The following is a 20,000-nucleotide window of genomic DNA, read 5'->3' on the forward strand; positions in this document are numbered from 1 at the left end:
CCACATACCTGGAATAACGCGAATACACACACAAAAAAAAATAGTAATAAATTACTCCTGTATGAACGATGTTTGCAAGCGGTCAAGGAGACTAATTGGCACCATTCAATAACTGAGTCTATTAGGATACAGGTAACGTGACCCAAGTGGACAAAGCAACATTACACAAGTAGCATCTTTGGTTTGGGAGGGCAAGCCCGCATTCTTGTAATCCTGGGATAGTTAGATCTATCCTAAGGATGAGAAATTTAATTCCTGGTTAACAACGGGGTGCAGGGATGGCGCAGTGGTGAGAGCACTCGCCTCCCACCAATGTGGCCCGCGTCATATGTGGGTTGAGTTTCTTGGTTCTCTACTATGCAGTGGCCTGTTTCTCAAAAGTCCCGAACGTTTTCGGGCCTATTTCGGGTGCCATCAAACTTCGCAATCCTCTTACTTTTTCTTACAATAAAAACATGTTAAAGGATCAGCTTTTCAAAATAAGCAGATTGCAGTTTGACGACTGGCTTTTCGGGCCCGAAAAGTTCTCGGGACTTTCGAGAAACAGGCCCCAGGGGCCCGTTTCTAGAAAGTCCCGAAACTTTACGGGCTGTTTTCGGGTGTCACAATTCCCTTTTTATCTCAAGAACGGAGAGGATTTAAGTCGTCAAACTTCACAGTTATTTTTCTTTTTGTGACCTTGAAATCATGTTAAAAGATCGGCTTTCCAGAACAAGCGGTTGATAGTTTCACAAATGGCTTTTCAGGCCCGAACAGTTTTCGGGACTTTTGAGAAACGGGCCCCAGGCCAGAGCGAGAAGTCAAATGAAATGAAATGTCACAGGCTAACCAAGTCGCAAATACAATCGAGTTCTCATATTGTAGTTATTAGCCACACCCATATACTAAAGGAAGAGATAACAGCAATGTGTATGAAAATTCCCAAATGATGAAAATGTTATTAGCAATCTTTCCTTTTCCTTGTTTGCCCCATGGAGAGGAACAAGGAAAGACGTCGAGTGGGTTGCAGCATTTAAGAATACTGAATACAAAGCTGACAGGGAAACAGAAGTTGTTGAATTTATTAGACCTTAAACATAAGACTCACTTCGCAAATGGATCCTCTTGATTAATAAACTCAACCATAAAAGCATTCCTTTGAGCTCCCTCTTTGTCCTTTGCTAACTCCAATAAATTTCCAACATAAGCAAGAGTTTTCTCGCCCCTCCATATGTTACATGAAGAGTCATATCTCCAAACAATTGCACCTGATGAATTAAGCACAGGAAAAAAACGATTTTTAATAAGGGAACTGGTAAAAAACTACTATACTCGACAGGACCCACCTTTGGGGTAGGGGGGTTCTCAAAGACACCACCTATCTTTGAACTTATCACATGAACATTACCAAAAACATTTTGTTGGCTTTTAAGTTTGAGTTGACACAGGAATATTCAGCAAGCAAGAGTCGGCATTATTATACAAACAAGAAAAGTGAGGTTTGACCTCACTATAATTTTTTACTGCTGGATAGAGGGGTGGCTATGCAATATAGACACCATCTTTTGACGTTAAGCAAGGAGGGTGCAGGCAGACACCACCATCTATTTTTTGGTTTGGTGGGTCCTGTTCGAGTGTAGTAGTTTTGACCACTTCCCTAATTGTACTTTGCCTGTACGACCTGGGAAGTAAATATTAGCTACTTCATTGCCATTTTTTTAAAATAAACATTAAAATAATTATATTGATGGTGATAATATCATTCTCACATCAATAAAATAACAGTGATTGAATTTATGATTTGCCAAAAGTGTCAGCAAGAGTTTCTTTCTCCTTCCTATAATATTATTCTCACATCAATAAAATAACAGTGATTAAATTTATGATTTGCCAAAAGTGTCAGCAAGAGTTTCTTTCTACTTCCTATATGTTGTCATTTTCCTAGTTGAAATAATTTCTTAGCTTTCTAGGTTGCCAATCACCTTCATCACCAGGAAAATAACTGTCACAAAAGTAATCATTACCTTGCACTCTTCGTGGACTTGAATTCAAAGTCAGCCCTTGGAATTGACTTTGAATTGTTGCAGTTTCAGGTGCCAGGAATCGTTTGCTAGGAAAAGACACAGTCTCCTGCTCCAAACACTGAGTCACAATGCTGCGATCAACAGTATCAATAACAACCGCTGATTTGCTGTTCTTGGTGTCACAGTTCCGATCAACAGTCAATGCACTAACGTTGCTTGAACTCTTGTCTGAGCGCATAAGAATGATATCAAGCACTACAGATGTAATATCATGACTGTCTGTCTTCTGTTCCCATGTATCCTTTAACTTGTCTGATACTGTGTGCCCAGCAAGGCGCACTTTCAAAACTGCTTCATGATCATTGTCAGCAAAAACGAATTCTTCACTTATTTGAACCTCCAGGGGGTCTGAGCTCTCCAGCAATAAGGAGTGTGGTTTCTTGATATCCTCTTCCCCCGTAACACCAGTTTTGCCTATATGCTCAAATTTCTGTACCAGCGATTTTGTGTTAGGAAGCTCATCACCACAGAACTGATTCAGTTGCAAATAACTGAGACAGTAAGTGATCAAATCAGTGATCTCCTTGTCTAAGAGAATCGTTCCAGTAAATGAGCAGTAATGCTCATACAATAGCCTTGACATTTCATCAATGCAATGTGCTTGTTGAATGCTGTCTTGTGTTGCTCTCGCCTGATAAGTGATGCCCAGTTTATATACTGCACAAACAAAGACATAAAACTCTTCACGGCTGGTGAGGGAGTTGACTTCTTTGTGAGCTTGAATGCTGTCCTTGAAATCTTCAGCTGCAATCTTTAAATGCTCTATCCTTTGAATTTCATCAGGAATGAGTTGTGAGTAACACAACATAAATTCAGCAGCACGACACTGAAAAGGTCACAGAAAAATATCAATTTCCTTCAGAAATTGATATTTGAAAATAGCAGCCAACCTTTTTCAAGTTCAAATTCAATTCCATCCTTGACATCCCGAGCTGATGACAAAGAATCACCTCCACTACACAACAATGGTTCTTAGTTAATGATGGTTAGTAACACATTGTTATCTGTTTGCTCCCATAATGTAACAACCTTTTTTACCGTAATTTCGAAGGGTATGGTTTTCAAGCAGTTTACTCTAGCATAGGGTATGTAAATCAGAGCAGTTGGGTCTAGAATAGCTAGGGTATCATTTTTCACGAAACTGACCAGTTGGTTGAAGATTCTATCTAGACTAAGGAAACCAGGAATTGCTACTCAAAAATATAAAAAAATGAAATCGGCAAGTTTAAATTTTCACTACTCAGCCTCAACAGCGTTGATAGATGACTATCATAAAACGCTACTGGATATTATTAACTGTCAAAAATCGGGATTCAGACGGAAATCAGTGGTATTAATACTGGTTAAAATTAAACAATTTATTGTCTTGATAATGTGTACGTACGTGCTTGGCATTGCTGGACAAGTAATAAATCCTTTTTTAAGAAAAAAGTGATTGTGGTATAAGGTTTTGTTATGGCTTTGCTTTAGACTGTGCTAGTGACCTCAGTTTCTGGAAAACAGCTACTCTAGGATTGGAGTGATTTGGGGAGTTTACTCTAGTATAGGGTAGCAAAATCTAGCTGAAACTAGCTCTGGTATAGGCTAAGGGTTCCAGGGTCCCAGTGGCACATCCCCACCCAGAAATCCTAAAGTACCCCCTCCCCTCCCCCCCAGGAAGGGATGCTTGGAGGTGAATAGCAAAGGGTATTTGGAGTTTGAGTAGCCAATCAGAGTATGCTTTCAATGCTATCTACTGTAAATAGTATATTTAACAAATTGATGTCAGTTTTTCATGCGTCTTTTCAAAGTAGCTCCACAGACTACTTTGACAATGTTGTGACGAAATTCATGATCAATAACAGGACGGCCGCATGAAAAACTGACATCAATTTGTTTTTTACAATTATAACAAAAAGGCAGAGGGGTCAAAATGAAGTAGAAACACAAGAAGAAAGCGAGACAAAAATGTGAGAAACTTTAATCTGATGCGAGTAATATTGCATCATTATTGCACAAATTATAAATTTATGTGTCTGTCCACTTATTGACAATAAAAATTAGCCAATGAGCACGCAAGAATTTTTGCAGTCATTGTAAAAACTAAAATTGAACATATCACAATGCTCCTTTAATTTAAGAATCACTGGGATAGACTTTCACCTTCCCTCAAGTCAAACACCTTTGTGTACAACAAAGTTACCTTGTGTCTTGCATAAAACAGTGGAGTGTACTGCGATCTCATGGAAGCCTCATATGAGCAGTAGTAAGCTTGCAATAGTGGATGGGATCCCATAAGGCCATATGACTGAGCTAGAGGGACATATTCTTGCATACTCATTGGTTCAAGACAATTGGCTAAAATAGCAAGGCTTGAGGCAATGCCCTTTGTATCCGGAATGGGAAGAGTGCTGTTTTAAAACAAAGCAAACTTAAGACAATGAAGGTATGATCACACTTAATTACCTAGTACTATAACTTCTAGTTGTCCATATAAAAAAAATGGTTTTTATTCTTTAAGCATTATCGTCATGGTCCCCTCTCCATCAAAAACAATATCAAGACATGAAATTATAATGCAAAGTTACGATTTACCCATCTTCCTATTATGTTGGGTGGGATCTGTTGGCCCTCTCTTCAAAATCAATTATAAAAATTATGGTCCAAAAGTTCATGGGAAAAGTCTCAACTCTTTTTGTGCTGAATAACAGTCACCATTTCAACAAAAGTGATGACATATTTGAATGTACTGCACATGTTATGATTCGAATCTCACTGAACTACTGCATGCACACTGCATGTCTCTGAAATCTCAGATGAATAAAACTAAAAGCAGAGACTGCCATCTGTTAACAATATTTTTTTAAATATAATACTATTTTATTTACCAATAGATTTTACCTGAATAAAATCAGAGATTCAAGTAAGAGCTTTGCTCCCTGTACCCACTGACCAAGGTTGTATTGAATATCGCCTTTAATCTGGATACAAACTGCACTGACCAGCTGATGGTCATGCTCATATTTATAAATCCATTCACCCACTTGGCTCTTCTTGATAAGGAGTTCGTCAAGAGCTTTCTCTGCACCTGAAATACATGACAACTTTGTTAGTATCAACAACTTTGCACAACTAGCACAGACAAGGGAAAAAAAATTCAAAAGCAGCTTTTCTTGACGAGCTTTTGCTGTCTCTTCTTAAACATAAAATTTTACTTCTAGCCACATCAAAATCACCAAAGGGAGAACCAGAGAAACTGAGCCTTTTGATGCCCCTTCATGGAATTTCCCGGATCTTCACGGGAAATTTTTTTGCTGATGACTTGTGGGGGAGACAATTTCATTAAATATGTGGTAGGCCCTTTCTTGCCAAAAGAAACAAGCAAAACATTAACATTTTCTTATCATAGTGATAACTTAAGATCTGAGGCCATCCAAAAACAGAACAAGAATTTGAAAATGTTTGATTATTTATGAAAAAAAATCTGAGTGTAATTTGAACTTAATTAGTAGAGTCAGACAGTCTTACAAGTCTTGTCATCAAAACAGTATCAAATAAATGCCAAAGATGAATCTGCAGGATGGCTTTAGATTGGCATTTATATGTCCCTTCTTATTCGCAAAACTACATACACACCATGCAGATCGCCAGCATTTTTCATGACCCTGGCTTTTCGTATAAGTAACTGAGGAGCAATAGGAGTGGTGGGGCTGTTTGTTTTCAAGAAATCAACAAGCTGCAGGGTTGTGTGGGAACTTCCTTGCCAATAACTGAACCTGTCCATCACAAACACCAGTGCTGCCATTGTACCATATTTTTTTTCCACAGCTGCTTGATACAAGCACTCCTTCAACAGAATTTCACAATAAAATTCAATTAAATAAATATAGGTAAAGAATATCAACCAGTTTACTATATGCATGCAGACAGTTTCTGATGTTCTAGGATGATTTTTCTTTTTTGGCTCTTCTTAGACATATCTTTAATTTTTGCAGTAACAAGTAAAATGAAAATTGATTATTATTAATAGAGAGCAGTTTAAATTAAACATACTAGCCTGGGAATCATCTAAGAAGCTTATAAGATGGGGATCCCTGAGAGAGCAGTTGAATTCATCAAGGCTACTCAAGATAATTTGATAAAAGATAATCTTAGCAAAGCAAGTAGCATCCCTTGCAGCTGAATTATGTTCCTTCATGATCAGATGCACTGTGTGGCCTGTACTTGCTGTCCTGTCCCCTTAGCTTCTAGTTAATACACTTAAATGCCTCTCACATCAGGTCATTTCAGCTCTTTTATTATCTCTATTAAAGTCAATTTGCACCTTAGGACTGGATCTCTCCTCATAGATTTCAATGTCAAGGGGCTATAGTCTTACCTTCCAATGCCACTTACCCTCTATATACACTCAGACATTCAGAGGCTGGGGGATTGGCAAAGCGACGCACATTTAGTGTATCTCGAAATGTCCCCTTCCAGTAGTGGCAGGCTGTAAAACCTGTCTGTAGCTTCATAGATTGTTAGCCCAAGGCCACATTATGTTTTTTTTCTTTTTTCTTTTTCACTCTCCTTTCCTCCTTTAGTTTTCAATTTTCATCCTACTTTCTTTTTAATTATCAGTCTTGCATTGTAGTATAATTGTATGGCACCATTACTGCATGAAGCACATAAAACACAGTATAGCGGTAATACCTCCAGGATATCTTGTTCACTCATGTATGGTACAACTGAATTCTTTGCAGTAATTAGCTCCTTTATATTATACCTCTCTTCCTCTCCAACATTTGAAATGTACTGCCTACATAACAAAATAAATTGATTAAAACATACTTGGCGATGCAGTAAGAGGGACTTGTGCAGAGTTTTTGAGGCAAAGAAATTGAGCCCAATTTGCTAGCTGTAAATTACAGACTAAGTAAACTGCATGCTGCGTGACCAACTAATTGGTTCCAGATGAAAATGATTGTAAGTTCTGGAATGTCAATCTGAATGACATTGTGCTGTCACCCCTCTCCCCTATACATAAAGTTGGGTCAAACTTGATATATTTTACCACTGTTACATTAATCTTATTCTTACCACTTTTCAGGCACAAATGGCCAGGCATTTCCTTGAGCATCACTGATGAGCTGAAAAAGTTTTTCAGAAAGAAGAGAAAACCACAAATCAAAGACACTGAAACATTCTTGAATCAGGTCAGGTTTACTGGGACCATTTTTTTCAGCTATGCAACTAAATTGCCATGAACTAAGGCAAAAACAAGAAGGTACTGACACGGTGTACAGAACACTATTAATTTCTTTGTCTTCACTGATGACTTCTTTTTCAACCAAGCCAAGTCTTGCAAGCTTTTCAATCTCTTGTGGAACAGTAACAAGGGGAAGAGGTTCTCGTAGCAAGCAAAGTTGATAAAAGACATTTTTTTCATCAGGTGTCAGAAGTTGAAACACAAACTGAAGCACATGAAGAACAGTGTGCTCAGCAACTGGAAGTTCTTCAGAGTGTGTAGAGCTCGCTAGAAAACTGCAATTGACACTTTGCTGTGAAAGCTTTAACTCATTAACTGCACCTAAAAAAAGCTTTAGTGATGTTGGGTTACCATTGAATACAGAATAAATATCAAACAGTTCGTGTAATGTAAAGTTGTTGGGAAGTTGTTGCAGGAGCAATTTCTTGAATGGCTCTTTATGAATTCCCTTCAATTTCACAGAAACAGGAATTAAATTTTGTTCTGTCATTGTGGCCTGCAGAAGAGCAGCTTCACTTTGAGAACAGGCTGCAATTACACAAGCATTTAAGTTAGAAAACAATTGCGAAAGGTGTGACCACACTCTCCCACCATCTGCAAATGCATCATCAACACAGATGAGCTTGAAATTAGATGCAATTAACTCCTGCGCCACCTCCTGCTTCTTGTTCAATTTGGCACTTGGCTGCAGTAGCAATGAAAGTATGTCTTTGTCCAGCTTGTCCTTCGCAATTTCACTCAAAAAACTCCACAAAGACAGCATAGTGCATCCATGCCTTACTCTCATACCCAGTATTTCAGACTTTTTGAGCCAATTTCTTTCAAGTAGTGTATCACAGATTCCAAGAAGAAGTGTTGTCCGTCCACATCCAGGTTCACCATGAATAAGGACTGGAGGAGGTTTGTCACCCTTCAAATGGTCTATTAAGGATTCCACAGAAACAGATAACTCAAAGTCACAAACTTCATTGGGCTTGCTATTGTCGTGAAATAACAAAGGTTTAAGTGAGGTGTGAAACATTTCCATATTTTTAGTAACTGTTAAACACCTAAAAAAAAATGGGAAAGGAAGAAAAGGATATTAAAAGTGCTTTTGTTTATAATGAGTGTGATTACAGAAATTATAACAAGAAACAATATTCCCAGAAAATGATATGCCACACTTCTGCCATTTGTGCTTTACTTTACATTCAATTTTAACAGAACTAGTTAGAAAGAAGTAGTAAAGTTTAGGCATCAGCTCCCAGTAGTTCGAATGATGGATAGCCCTATCCACTGGATAAATCACTATCTAGTCACAGCAAACCAGTTGCGTTATCTAATGGATAGTGATTTATAATATGAGGTTAAATGCAGTTTAACTGAGTTAACAACTGAGAGCAACTGCAGTCAATTGTTGTCAGTGGTTTTGTTATATTTGCGCATGCGCTGGATTCCTCATGCTTTGCGTGGTAGTGACAGCTTATTCATTAGTATGGCACTGGAAGAAGGAGCATTGTGTGTGGAGCATTAAGCAGTTTTTTCCCTCCCCCCCCCCCCCCCTCTACTTTCCACTGTTTATCAGTGTGATGGGTGCCTGTCTTCTCAAGGGCGCGGGGGTTCATGCTGGTTTGTCAGGTTTTGCCAGCTATCGGTGCAGTCTCCATCTTGAAGCTGACTGCCAATAGTGGAAGCTCCAGGGTGGCTCAGGCAGTCCCAAGCGATGCAGTTGTTAAATGGTGGATAGCATTATCCACCTTTTGAACAACTGGGGTCAGGTTTAGGTCAGTTCTAACTCTCTTTCCTTATATTCAGATAACTGTCTTTTAATTAGTCATTTGTTGAGCAGTTGTAGTGGCCAACTCATGTGTACAAATCGCCACAGTGGGACTTTTGGAAAAGTTTAACCAGGAAGAAGCAAAAAGCTTAAACAAGCAACATTATCAATTTGAAAATAAAATATAAATCAACTGAAAGCAAATGTTTCAGACTTCAGATTCCCATTTTATTTATTTACTTCACAACTGCACAGTTAACTCTTTCGCTCACAAGAGTGACATTTCTAGATTTTACTTGTTAATGGGGGCCCCTCTGGCTTGAAAGGGTTAAATCAGTCTATAACATCTGAATGTACTGTGCAACTAATAGGTTATCCCTAACTCTCATTCAGTGGCCCTTACCCAATTCTAAATGTGACTTAAACCTCAAAGCTAACTTTAAGAGTAAATTCACTCAATGTCCCACATCTGTGGAGAATGATACACCATGGAAAAGCAAAAGTATTTTTAAAAATACTCGGGGGGGGGGGGGGGGTATACTGGGCTTTGATTGATAGAGCTATTGAGGCAAAGATGGAGGACGCTTCACTTTCACACGGGAAAGAGGTATGGTCACATAAATTTATATGTTTAATAGGGGCACGAGTACTTAAGGCTCTCCCTATAGTTATATCCTCCGACCCGAAAGTAATAGCCAGTCCACAATTAAAAACTTCGGAATTGGTTGGCCTTTCAACGCAGTTTTCTCCACAAGCGATATTAAGTTAATAGGCTTTAGTTCTCTTTTCATGATCAGCACCGATAAAAGTGTTGAGTTCGACAGGAACATTCGACAGCAATCTCTATCTGCTCTATTACAGATATTGAAGTCAAAAGAATATTAAACTGGACACTTCGCCACGCCCCCTGAAAATTAGCGGTGGAAAAAAATGTGTACCCTTGTTGCTCATTTATGTAGTAAATAAATCACTGGCCCTACTATTCTATAATGTAGCCCACCACACTGTAGAGAAGAAAAGGTTATGTATTTACTTACCCCGAGGGGAAGCGATCTGTAGTGTCCTGAAATCCTTCCGAGATCTCCGAGATGTACCTGTGTTGAACTCGGAAGCCTGGGAACTAGCTGACAGTTATCAATAGCCCATGAGGCGAAGCAACCTCGTTCCCAGGGTCTCTCATCGCCCCAGGCGTTAAGATGAGAGACCCTGGGAACGAGGTTGGAGGCGAAGCCCAATAGGCTATTGACCAGTGGCCCTTGAGGACGAAGGGTCTAATGGTTTTAGTACTTTTAGTTGGACAGAAAAGGTAATAAAGTTAGTAAATGCAATATTTACTTGGGAAAAGAACGAAAGAATCACGCTTTTCGCTACTCGAGGACTACAATCTTGGACAGAATAAAGTGGAACAGAAATGCCCCCTCTCCCCCAAATCAAGGATGAAAGTGTGTGAAGGCCAAAACGCGCCATTTTCCCATCACTGATTTTGGGGGGAGGGGTGGTCTCAATGTTCCATTTAATTTGTCCAAGATTGTCCATGGAGGCTATCATGTCACAAATTCAAGATTTGGTCAATTAAGAGGTCATATGTCAACACATTAATCATCCGAAACCACTGGCCTCTGACGAAGTCACGCTCGTCGCTAGTGTTGCTATGTTGAGATACTACATGGAAGATATTTTAAGAGAAGCGGAGCGTATAAAAAAGCCAAACCTAAAGTAAAAATTTGCCAGTACGATCAAGAATAAGGGTATAACTCTACGTAAAATTGACGAAAAAATTGCCATCGACAAAAAGAATACCCGAGGAAACAAAAGTAAGAGTTAGAGTTCTCAAGCCCACTACTGATCTTACTCTGGAAGCATTTCTGGGGAGTTAATCGATAAAACTATAGGGTCTATGTAGGGTCGCATCGCTGAGATTAAACGAAGCAATGGCAAAAGACTCAAGCATTAAAGTAGCGCCTTTAAAGCTTTGTAGAGCACTTGAATGGTTTTACGTGACATTAATACGTTTAAGGCACGATTCACGAGACTTTTTATACGATTAACGACTGTTTTGAGACGCTTTTCAACGGTTAAGCACGGTTAACAAGCAATGGAAAAAAGTGTCAATCTGTTCTGTCACCTTTCTGGCCAGACGATAAAATCGTGAAAAATCGACAAAATTCGTTGCTGATAGCCCGCAAATCGTGCCCATCAACACTTTTGTAAACGTAAATCATGCTCTATTTTTCAGCGTGGAAAAATCAGAAGATAGATCAGGTAAATATCGCCAACAAATTTAAGGGAGCGCAAATGCAGTTCTTAAAAATTCAACAAGTTTGCGTATTCGGTATGGTTAGCGCACGGATGCAAAGTCTAAAGCGTTGAATGTGGGTAGGTTGGATAGTTGGATGTGGTAGATAATCTGTCGTAGAAGGTTCGAATCCTCTTTACATCCGATTTCTTTTTTTTCCCAATAGTTTTATTCCCTTTTTTGTTTACAATTTATGTTAACGTGAAATGCCACTTGTATTTAGTTTTTTTTTTTTTTGTTCAGTTTATTTTTTAAATGGGAGATGTGCTCTCGGATGATGTAACTTTTGAGCGAACGAGAGCAGATTTCGTGTCGTGATTACCCCATATACTACTGGTAACGGCAAGCAGGGGCTCCTAGACAATCTTGGACAGAATAAAGTGGAACAGAAATGCCCCCTCTCCCCCAAATCAAGGATGAAAGTGTGTGAAGGCCAAAACGCGCCATTTTCCCATCACTGATTTTGGGGGGAGGGGTGGTCTCAATGTTCCATTTAATTTGTCCAAGATTGTAGTCCTCAAGTAGCGTAGCCAATCAAAATGCAGGACTTACATAAGTCCTCTAGTTGGGTGATACTACGTATGTTAAAACAGTAGATAGCGTTGAACTCGCACGCTGATTGGCTATTCAAACTCCGGATATCCTTTGCTATTCACCTCCGAGCAATTTGCGCGGAGTTTGCACCCGAAAATGTTTCATTCTTTGCAGGAATGAGTTCAAATCATCTTTTTGTGCTATATTATCTCATTGTTTTAGTATATACTAAAATAACTATTCACCTCAGTGTCGGTGGCCAGTAAATACTCACCACTAGCCACCTCGATCCACTTCGGTGAATAGTTGTTAATTATTATTCAACACATTGTGACAATGTCCAAATGTGGTCATAGCGTGCTCAATGTTCCTCGTGCGTACTGAGGGTATATCCTGCAATATACGTAATTTTGTGTGTCCCGGAGAAAAATGGTAGTTTTTCCAATAACCGTAGAAAATTGTGCCTTGTTATCGGTGTGTTGAATGATAAAACAATATTATTATCCTGTTCAATCTTGCGTAACGTCGCTATGTTTTAGCCAACTCGGCCTACGGCGTCGTCGCGCAATTTCGCAGGGTAATTGTTAAATACTAGTGCGGGGGGGGGGGGGGGAGGGGAAACCAACACCCTTACCCGGACCCTCACATGAATCGATGGTACTGATGACGTACTTCTCTCCAAAAAAAGTTCTTTAAATCACCCTCTCGGAATCTTATTAAATAATTTTTGGCTCATATACCTTGAAATTAGCATGGGTCAAAGTTCTGTGATTTGTCTGGCGACCTTTCCAACATAGACAATGTGGCCAGCTTGTCCATGAAGTTTTGTTTCATACCCTTTATATCATCATCTTCTGGTCAAGATTGCTTGGGGATAGTGTTGCTTCAAGTGTCATTGATTGACTATTGATGTACACGTACTGGTAAACCATTCAACTGAACTCGTTTTAAGCTCTCCTAGAGATTTCCCCTCAAGTCAAATTGCCATTCAAATATTTGTTCACCAATATGTGTAATTGAAGCTCCTACACATACACCTGAATGCATGGGTGATGAAAGTTTGGAATCTGTGTCCTCCCATAAATATCTGGTGGTCTTGTGCACTGATAGTCTATGTTGGGGAGAACATTGCAATAGCCTGATCATTGCCATATGCACACAGCCACTTTTAATTACACTTGAAGTTGTTGACTCCAAAGTAGTTCAGTTAAGAAGTGAGCCTATAGAGGGCATTACTAAACCATGAAACACCAAAACACCAAGTGTGACCACACCACACATTGAATACTAACCAACAAAGGTTGGATTTGAGATTAAATATCGTTTAAGGTTTAATTTATTGCTCCTAATAGACCATTTTACAGTTGTGTGCTTAGTTACCTGGCCTTTAGATGAAAGTGAGGCTGTTGTTGACCTTGTTATGATAAAGACCTCCCTCCTTTTCTTATGTTAATGTTTTTGTGTAAGAATTCACATGAGAAAAGCAGTGTGGTCTGTATTATAACAAGGTCAACACCAGCCTCACGTTCATTTAAAGGCCAGGTAACTAAGCACACAACTGTAAAGAGGCTATTTACCAACTGAAGATTAAGATTAAGATTCAGGTGAAGGCTGACATTAGGAGCAAAATTAGGCCTAAAATGATATTTAATCTCAAATCCAACATTTGCCAGTTAGTAGTCAATGTATGGTGGAGTCATACATAGCGTTTTGGTGCTTCGTTTCACTGTTTCAGTGCGTAATGTCCGCCTATCAATGCTTAGCAAGAATGTAACCAGAATGACCTCATTGAGCTGCAGCCTTTATATTAGCAGTTCAGCATCTGATTGCAAGAAAGGGTGACTAACAAGCCAGATATTATTAATTTTTATTTTATTATTATTATTTTAATTATTACTACTACTATTATTATTATTATTATTATTATTATTATTATTATTGTAGGTTTCAGTTCCCGATCGATACATGAAGCTTTCGTTTTTACTGCAGACTAGAGATTGTTCGGGCGCAGTTTTCGCCATGTGCTTTTGTGAATATTTTGGTTTTGTTCCCGCCATCGTGGAGGACAGCATAATAACTTCGAATCGTTCAGATACGCAGAGATTCGATGTTTGTAAGATGTTTTTGCGGATTAAATGTTTGTCTGGATGAATACGAGTTATTTGCTCGGCCAAGAGTAGCTGGCCACTACAATTATTATTATTATTATTATTACAATTATTATTATTAATGTTCAGTTCATGAGACCGTGTTTCTTCTCCAGAGGCCGAGTCCAAACCTTGGACCTGGGGCACTTGGGAGTTTTAATTGTCACTTGATGGATAGGACCTTCTGTAGATTGTGTGCCATTCCCATCAATGCTGTCTTCTGAATTTCCCAGAGGTTAAGGTTAATGTTTCCTGGAATTTCCCTCATAAGCTTTCTTAACCACCCCTAACTCACCTACAACCACTGGGATCTGGTAATTTCAATTTACAGATCTTTATACTTGGAAAGCTTTTTGGGCACCTTGGTGGAGGTATTTTTATCAGAAGGTATAGCCACATCAATGAAAGTGCATTTCTTACCCCGATTATTCTTGATGACAACGTCAGGGTGGTTTGTGGTAATCTCTCTACCCATATGAATAGTCATGTCATAAAGAATGGTGATATCATTATTTTCTTCCACCATTTTTGGTTCGTGTTTGTGTCACTTGTCTACTGTGTGCGCATGGTATTCTTTGCAGATCTTCGAAAGTACGCAGGTTGCCACATTGTTGTGCCGGTGTATGTATATGTATGTATTATTATTATGCTTTGGCAGCCTGGAACCCTTAGATGCATAAAGATGTCAAAAGCCTTGAACAGGTCCAGAAAAATGCTTCAAGATTCTCAAGATTTAAAGTCCCAGGGGACTATAGGTGCAGCACCCATTTTTTCACTTGGCTGGGGCACCTTGTGGAACATATGGTAGGGACCGTCTTTTAAATCAAGCTATTGCATGTTTCAAAGTTTCATCATGGCCCTATGAACCATCTATGCCATCTGAATTTGTTACAAATCCTACAAGAAATAGGAATCATAATTTAGCTTACCACCAATATTATTGCAAATTTTTTGTCAGCTACTTCTTTTTCCTTACAGCTATACAGATCTGGAATTTATTACCAGCTGAGGCTGTGCAAGAGTAACTATTACTGACTTTTAAAGCTTTCTTCCGCTAAGGCCATTATTTTAGGACATACGTAATGGTCCCATTACATCTCAAGAGGATGTAGTTTCGTTTGAATTTCTATTTTATTAATTTCATTTATAATATGACTGATTGTGGCAACTGCTGTAATTTTTGGTGTCCTCCTGGTATATTAGCTGTATGTGTGCTACCTTAGGAGTGTATTTAACTAAGACCTTTCCATCTTTGGTCAATTTCAGATCATAAATATTAACAAGACGTTTTTATGTCATTCAATTTATTCAAGGAATATTTATCATGCTTCTTTTTTTAAGCATCCAGTAACAAATGAAAGTTGGCCCCCACTATTATTTCATGCAGCATAAAAACACTTGAGACACCCGAAACAAAGTTCATATTACATTTTTCCCGACCACTTTCTGAACACCTGGCCCGGGTTGTTCAAAAGATAGATAGCGCTATCCATCAGATAAACCACTATCCAGTGGATAAACACTTCTAGCAAAATCGATAGTGATTTATCCAGTATATAGCGCTATCCACCCCAGGGTCCTGAAGACTAAGATAAGTTTGTCCAATTCACAACCCACAATACAATACAATACAATACAATATTTCTTTATTTTGAGAGGGTAATACATGATTAACCCAGTAATGAGTTTTCTAACACATGGCCCTCTGTATATACCACAGAAGACTGACCACAACACCGGGAACTACATGCCCCCTACTCTTTGCGACAAGTGTGCAGGTTCTTTTACGTCCCACAGGATTATGAACATTGAAGGATTGTGAGACGGGACCTCCGGCTTATCGTCCTTATCCGAGAAGACTAGAGAGTCTAACCATTTGCAGATGTAATTACCAAGGCAGCACTTTCTCCTCAGTTATTTAAAGACCCTGAGTGTTGGTCCGGCCGGAGTTGAACTCACGACCTCCTGCGTGACAGCCCGGTGCTCAACCAACTGAATATAAATCCTTTGATAAGCACTGCTTTAACAAAAACTTGCCTGGGATATCTTTTTCACGCAAAAATGGATTATTCTTTGAAATAGACTACACGCAAATTTTGTGCATCTTATTAAATGGCATGCTATGGGGACCAGGGTTTTACATCACTGTCTTTCCCTGCGTTTCCTCAGGCAATGGCATTCTTCCGCTACAGGTATGTGTACCTAGAAGAATACCCTAATACACTGCACATCTTAATAGCGTCATTTCCCTCAAGTTTTGACAGTGCTCATTTCCATTCAATACATAAATCATAAATTTCCAGAGAATGGAAAGCCAAGACACAATCAAAACCTTTGTAATAAGGGTAGGGAAGAGGATAGGTAGGTTATATATAATGTAACAAAATTGTAATATTAATATTAATATTAATATTATTAATATTATTATTATTATTATTATTATTAGTGTTATCCTTGAGATTATTGTCCACTCATAACAAATTTAATTGCAATAGCTTCTCCTTAATTACCTTCTTTTGCAAGAGATACATGAAAAAACCAAAACCTCATTTTGCCTACAATTGTGGACAAAATTTCCTTGGAACAGTCACACAAAAGTTGCAAAATTATCAATGATTTGAACACAATTACTTCCAGAATTGCTTCCACATTTTAAACCCCGAGTGCTGTTTCCCCCAACCCCACCTAATACAATGTTGAAAGTCTGAAAAACTACTAGTATGGGTGCATGCAAAACTTGTAATATTAATAATAAATCAATGATTTTCACAATTACTTCCAAAAGCATTCACTGTGACACATTTAACTTGAGTGCTGCTTCCCCCTCCTCCACTCAATACAATGTTGAAAGTCTGAAAAACAAAGCTAAGGGTGCATGCTTACAACATTGTTGGTGGGGTGGAGGGAGGGAATGAGAAAGGACAGTTTGAATCTTGTGCGACTTTGTGTATCAGGTTTGTGAAAGGAGTCACAGGTGCAAATGTGTCCCAAGAATTTTGTCCACGATTGTAGTTTTCTCCTAGAGATTGAAGGCCAGCCATTACACAGACAAAGTTAACATTGAACTGCCAGTCATTTAATTTTCACAAAGATCATGAGAATGGCTAAGGAATGGGCACTGCCCAAGATAATATTATTACAGTCTGAACCCAAGGATGATCGTGAATTACCAGTATTACCGAATGAGACTGAGTATGAATTCTCTAGACCTCAAGTGGAGGTGCAAAAGGCAGAAACATGTTTTAAACAGAGATATGCAGGATTTTTTATACTAAAGCCATTACAACAGTTACTATTGTTTTATTATGAATTACCAGTAATTCAAAATAAAATTATTTTCAGAGCTCTTGAAAGTGACTTTTGTTGCACTCTCAAGTGGTTCAAACCTTCACTGCTACAATGTGGCAACATGTGACATCAATAATTTTGAATAAGGTCAGACAGAAACATTCTGAGTGAAAGAACAATAATAATAACAACAATAATAATTATTGTTTTAATATAATATTATAACAATTATTATTGTTAACCTTGGAAATTAAACTGAAAGAGATACTTGGTCCCCATTCTTCAACTATCATGCTAATGGTGACTGGACATACTGCCTGTAGACAAGTTCACCAGACTCGAGGCTATTAGATTCTTACAATAAAAATCTATGCAAACAAACTAGCTACCTCCACAACTGAACAACAGCAAAAGGCCTGGCATTCTAGCTGACTGATGAAGTTTTGGATAACACTATCTAAATTTAAAAGTATATGATTTCCCTCAGAGAACGAATGTCTTCTAAAGTCAGTGGAAAACCTGGAGGAAGGATGCCTGCCACAAACAGATGTAATCTCAGTAAGGTGGAGGGGTATATTTGTCTGTGTTATCTTCAGGGACACTTTCAGTAGGGGGATCAGAGGAGAATGGCTGGGACTGATAAGGATCTCCTTGGCTTTGTGAAGTTGGAAATGATGCATAAGGGGAAGAGTAGGTGTCACCAGAAAGATTATCTCCAGAATACTCAAACTCTGTCAGCAGTTGACGGTACCTGGTAAAAGCCATGACACTCAATCCACCCTGAAAATACACAGCAAACAAAAAAACATAAAAACATCACATAATTACACTGTTTGCAACATGAACTGCTTTTCTGCAATTAAAAGAAAGATACGACTGTCACAAAAAATTACTGTTACTGTGTAATAATTTTGTTGGGTACAATAAATCAGAATGTACAATTTTAATAAAAGCCTAAAATTATAGTGACATTATGGGAAAGGAACCAGCAGTACCTGGGGGAAAACCTTTCAAAGCAAACTAGCTCTCAAACTCACAAGATGGTGTCACAGAGTCAAAGAATCAAGCCCAGGGCACACTGGGAGAAGGCCACTGTGCAAACCCTGCTCCACATTTACTGTAAATTGGATTTCATCATTGTACTGCTTCAAATAAAGTGATGTCACTAACAAAATTCCAAAAAATAATTCTAAAAAAATTTAATTCTGCCATAAACCAATAATATTTTGTTATTTTCAACTTCGACTTAACTGAGCATGGAGTGGTGCTTGTTGAGGGGAAATCTTCTCAGATACAAATTACATGTATTTTAGCCGCATTGTCGTCTATGTCAAGGTTGTTATAGTTGAACTGTGTGAATATTAAACTGTCCTACATGTAATAAAGGTTGTTAATATGTTTTGAAATTGTATCATTGTATCGAGAATAACCTTCTGAGATAAAAAGGCAACAAGATTTTTATCCCTATCTCATGTATTTACTAACTGCGCAAAATTTACTTCATCCAGTCCACATTCAGCATTTTATACTGGTCTTGCAAACAAAAGAATGAGTAGGCCCTTTTATTTGCAAAACCTGTGTCATGACATAACTGTCCCTTGGTGTATCAACAAGTAAACATAAACTTACCCAAGAAATAATGGAGAAAAATGAGAATGCAACAGCAGCTTGACAGTTGTTAACCTGCGATGTGGAAAATGGGCCTTTGTCTTGCCTTCTCCACATATCCGCAAGATAGCAAAAACCGACAAACCACAGGAAACACCACAAAGTAGAAAATCCTAAATCAGCCAAGACAATGTACTTTCTGGTGTCTGGGTTGTTGATGGTGTTACATGACACTTGCACCTCAATGGCTATGAATGCAATGCAGCCCAGAAATGCAATCACGCCAATACCGATCCCATAATTACACGCACCAGCTCGGCCATTAAATAGGCAATTGTCAGTATATGCAAGATCATAACCCCCAGCTGAAATGCAGCCAAACACAACAATTGCAAAGATCTAAAAGAAGGACAGATAGTGTAATGTTAAAAGTGACAGTGCATTTTTTAAAATTCTTAAAATTGCTTCAAGCATACAGTCATATAAAGCACCAAAGAAATACAAAATGCAATTAGTGTAATGCAACATCATGTTTCAAAGTTAAAGAAGGAAAAAAAAAGTTAAAACAAAAAAGGATTCTGTGGGCCCATCTGGAAAAGACGAAGGTTGTAACTTAACATTTGTCCCAAGAAATCACTAAGTAAAAGGTATTTTATATAAAGGGGTTTAGTTTCTAAAGAAAGTGTGGTGCTGTATCAATGGGGAAGTGAAACACACAAATGGATTGAAACTGCATTAATAATTATGACCTAAACTGACCACCGTAAAGAAATTAGAAAGCTAACGTTTTGAGCGTTTTGCAGTCTTTGTCAGAGCAAATCGACAATGTGCTAATGGGCAAAATGCCACCTTTCGGAGTTTCTTTACAGTGGTTAATTTACCATGATATCGACTCAGTTGGTATTTGCAAGGGGGTGGGCAAATTTTACAAAATTTGAAAAATGTCAAATACTGGCCAACCTTTGGCCTTCTTTGCATTTATTTGATAGACACATTAATAATTGAAAGCGAAACCAGGGCCTAAGGTACATAGCACAAGCTATATTTGACATCAGCCAGACTTCAGTGCCATCCCAAGGAA

General features: G+C 38.5%; 2 protein-coding genes across 2 annotated transcripts in view; both read right to left on the minus strand.

The window, feature by feature from the left end:
• Positions 1–10,146, minus strand: part of LOC137972058 (alpha-protein kinase 1-like) — an 11,751-nt gene extending 1,605 nt beyond the window's left edge. Inside the window, exons 1-9 of the mRNA XM_068818868.1 lie at positions 10,084–10,146; positions 7,122–8,339; positions 6,735–6,840; positions 5,679–5,889; positions 4,944–5,130; positions 4,246–4,453; positions 2,004–2,889; positions 1,088–1,247; positions 1–8 (exon numbers count right to left, since the gene is read on the minus strand). The exon at positions 1–8 is cut by the window's left edge and continues 111 nt beyond it. Of these exons, the coding sequence (XP_068674969.1) occupies positions 1–8; positions 1,088–1,247; positions 2,004–2,889; positions 4,246–4,453; positions 4,944–5,130; positions 5,679–5,889; positions 6,735–6,840; positions 7,122–8,317 (2,962 nt within the window). The 5' untranslated portion in view covers positions 8,318–8,339; positions 10,084–10,146. The remainder of the gene's footprint in view (positions 9–1,087; positions 1,248–2,003; positions 2,890–4,245; positions 4,454–4,943; positions 5,131–5,678; positions 5,890–6,734; positions 6,841–7,121; positions 8,340–10,083) is intronic.
• Positions 10,147–16,485: 6,339 nt separating this feature from the next.
• The window catches only part of LOC137972064 (synaptogyrin-2-like), a 4,667-nt gene continuing 1,152 nt past the window's right edge, over positions 16,486–20,000 (minus strand). The window contains exons 2-3 of the mRNA XM_068818881.1: positions 18,941–19,318; positions 16,486–18,091 (exon numbers count right to left, since the gene is read on the minus strand). Of these exons, the coding sequence (XP_068674982.1) occupies positions 17,867–18,091; positions 18,941–19,318 (603 nt within the window). The 3' untranslated portion in view covers positions 16,486–17,866. The remainder of the gene's footprint in view (positions 18,092–18,940; positions 19,319–20,000) is intronic.

This window comes from Montipora foliosa, chromosome 9 (genome assembly GCF_036669935.1).
Source record: "Montipora foliosa isolate CH-2021 chromosome 9, ASM3666993v2, whole genome shotgun sequence".
In the NCBI taxonomy this organism is placed as follows: Eukaryota; Metazoa; Cnidaria; class Anthozoa; order Scleractinia; family Acroporidae; genus Montipora; species Montipora foliosa.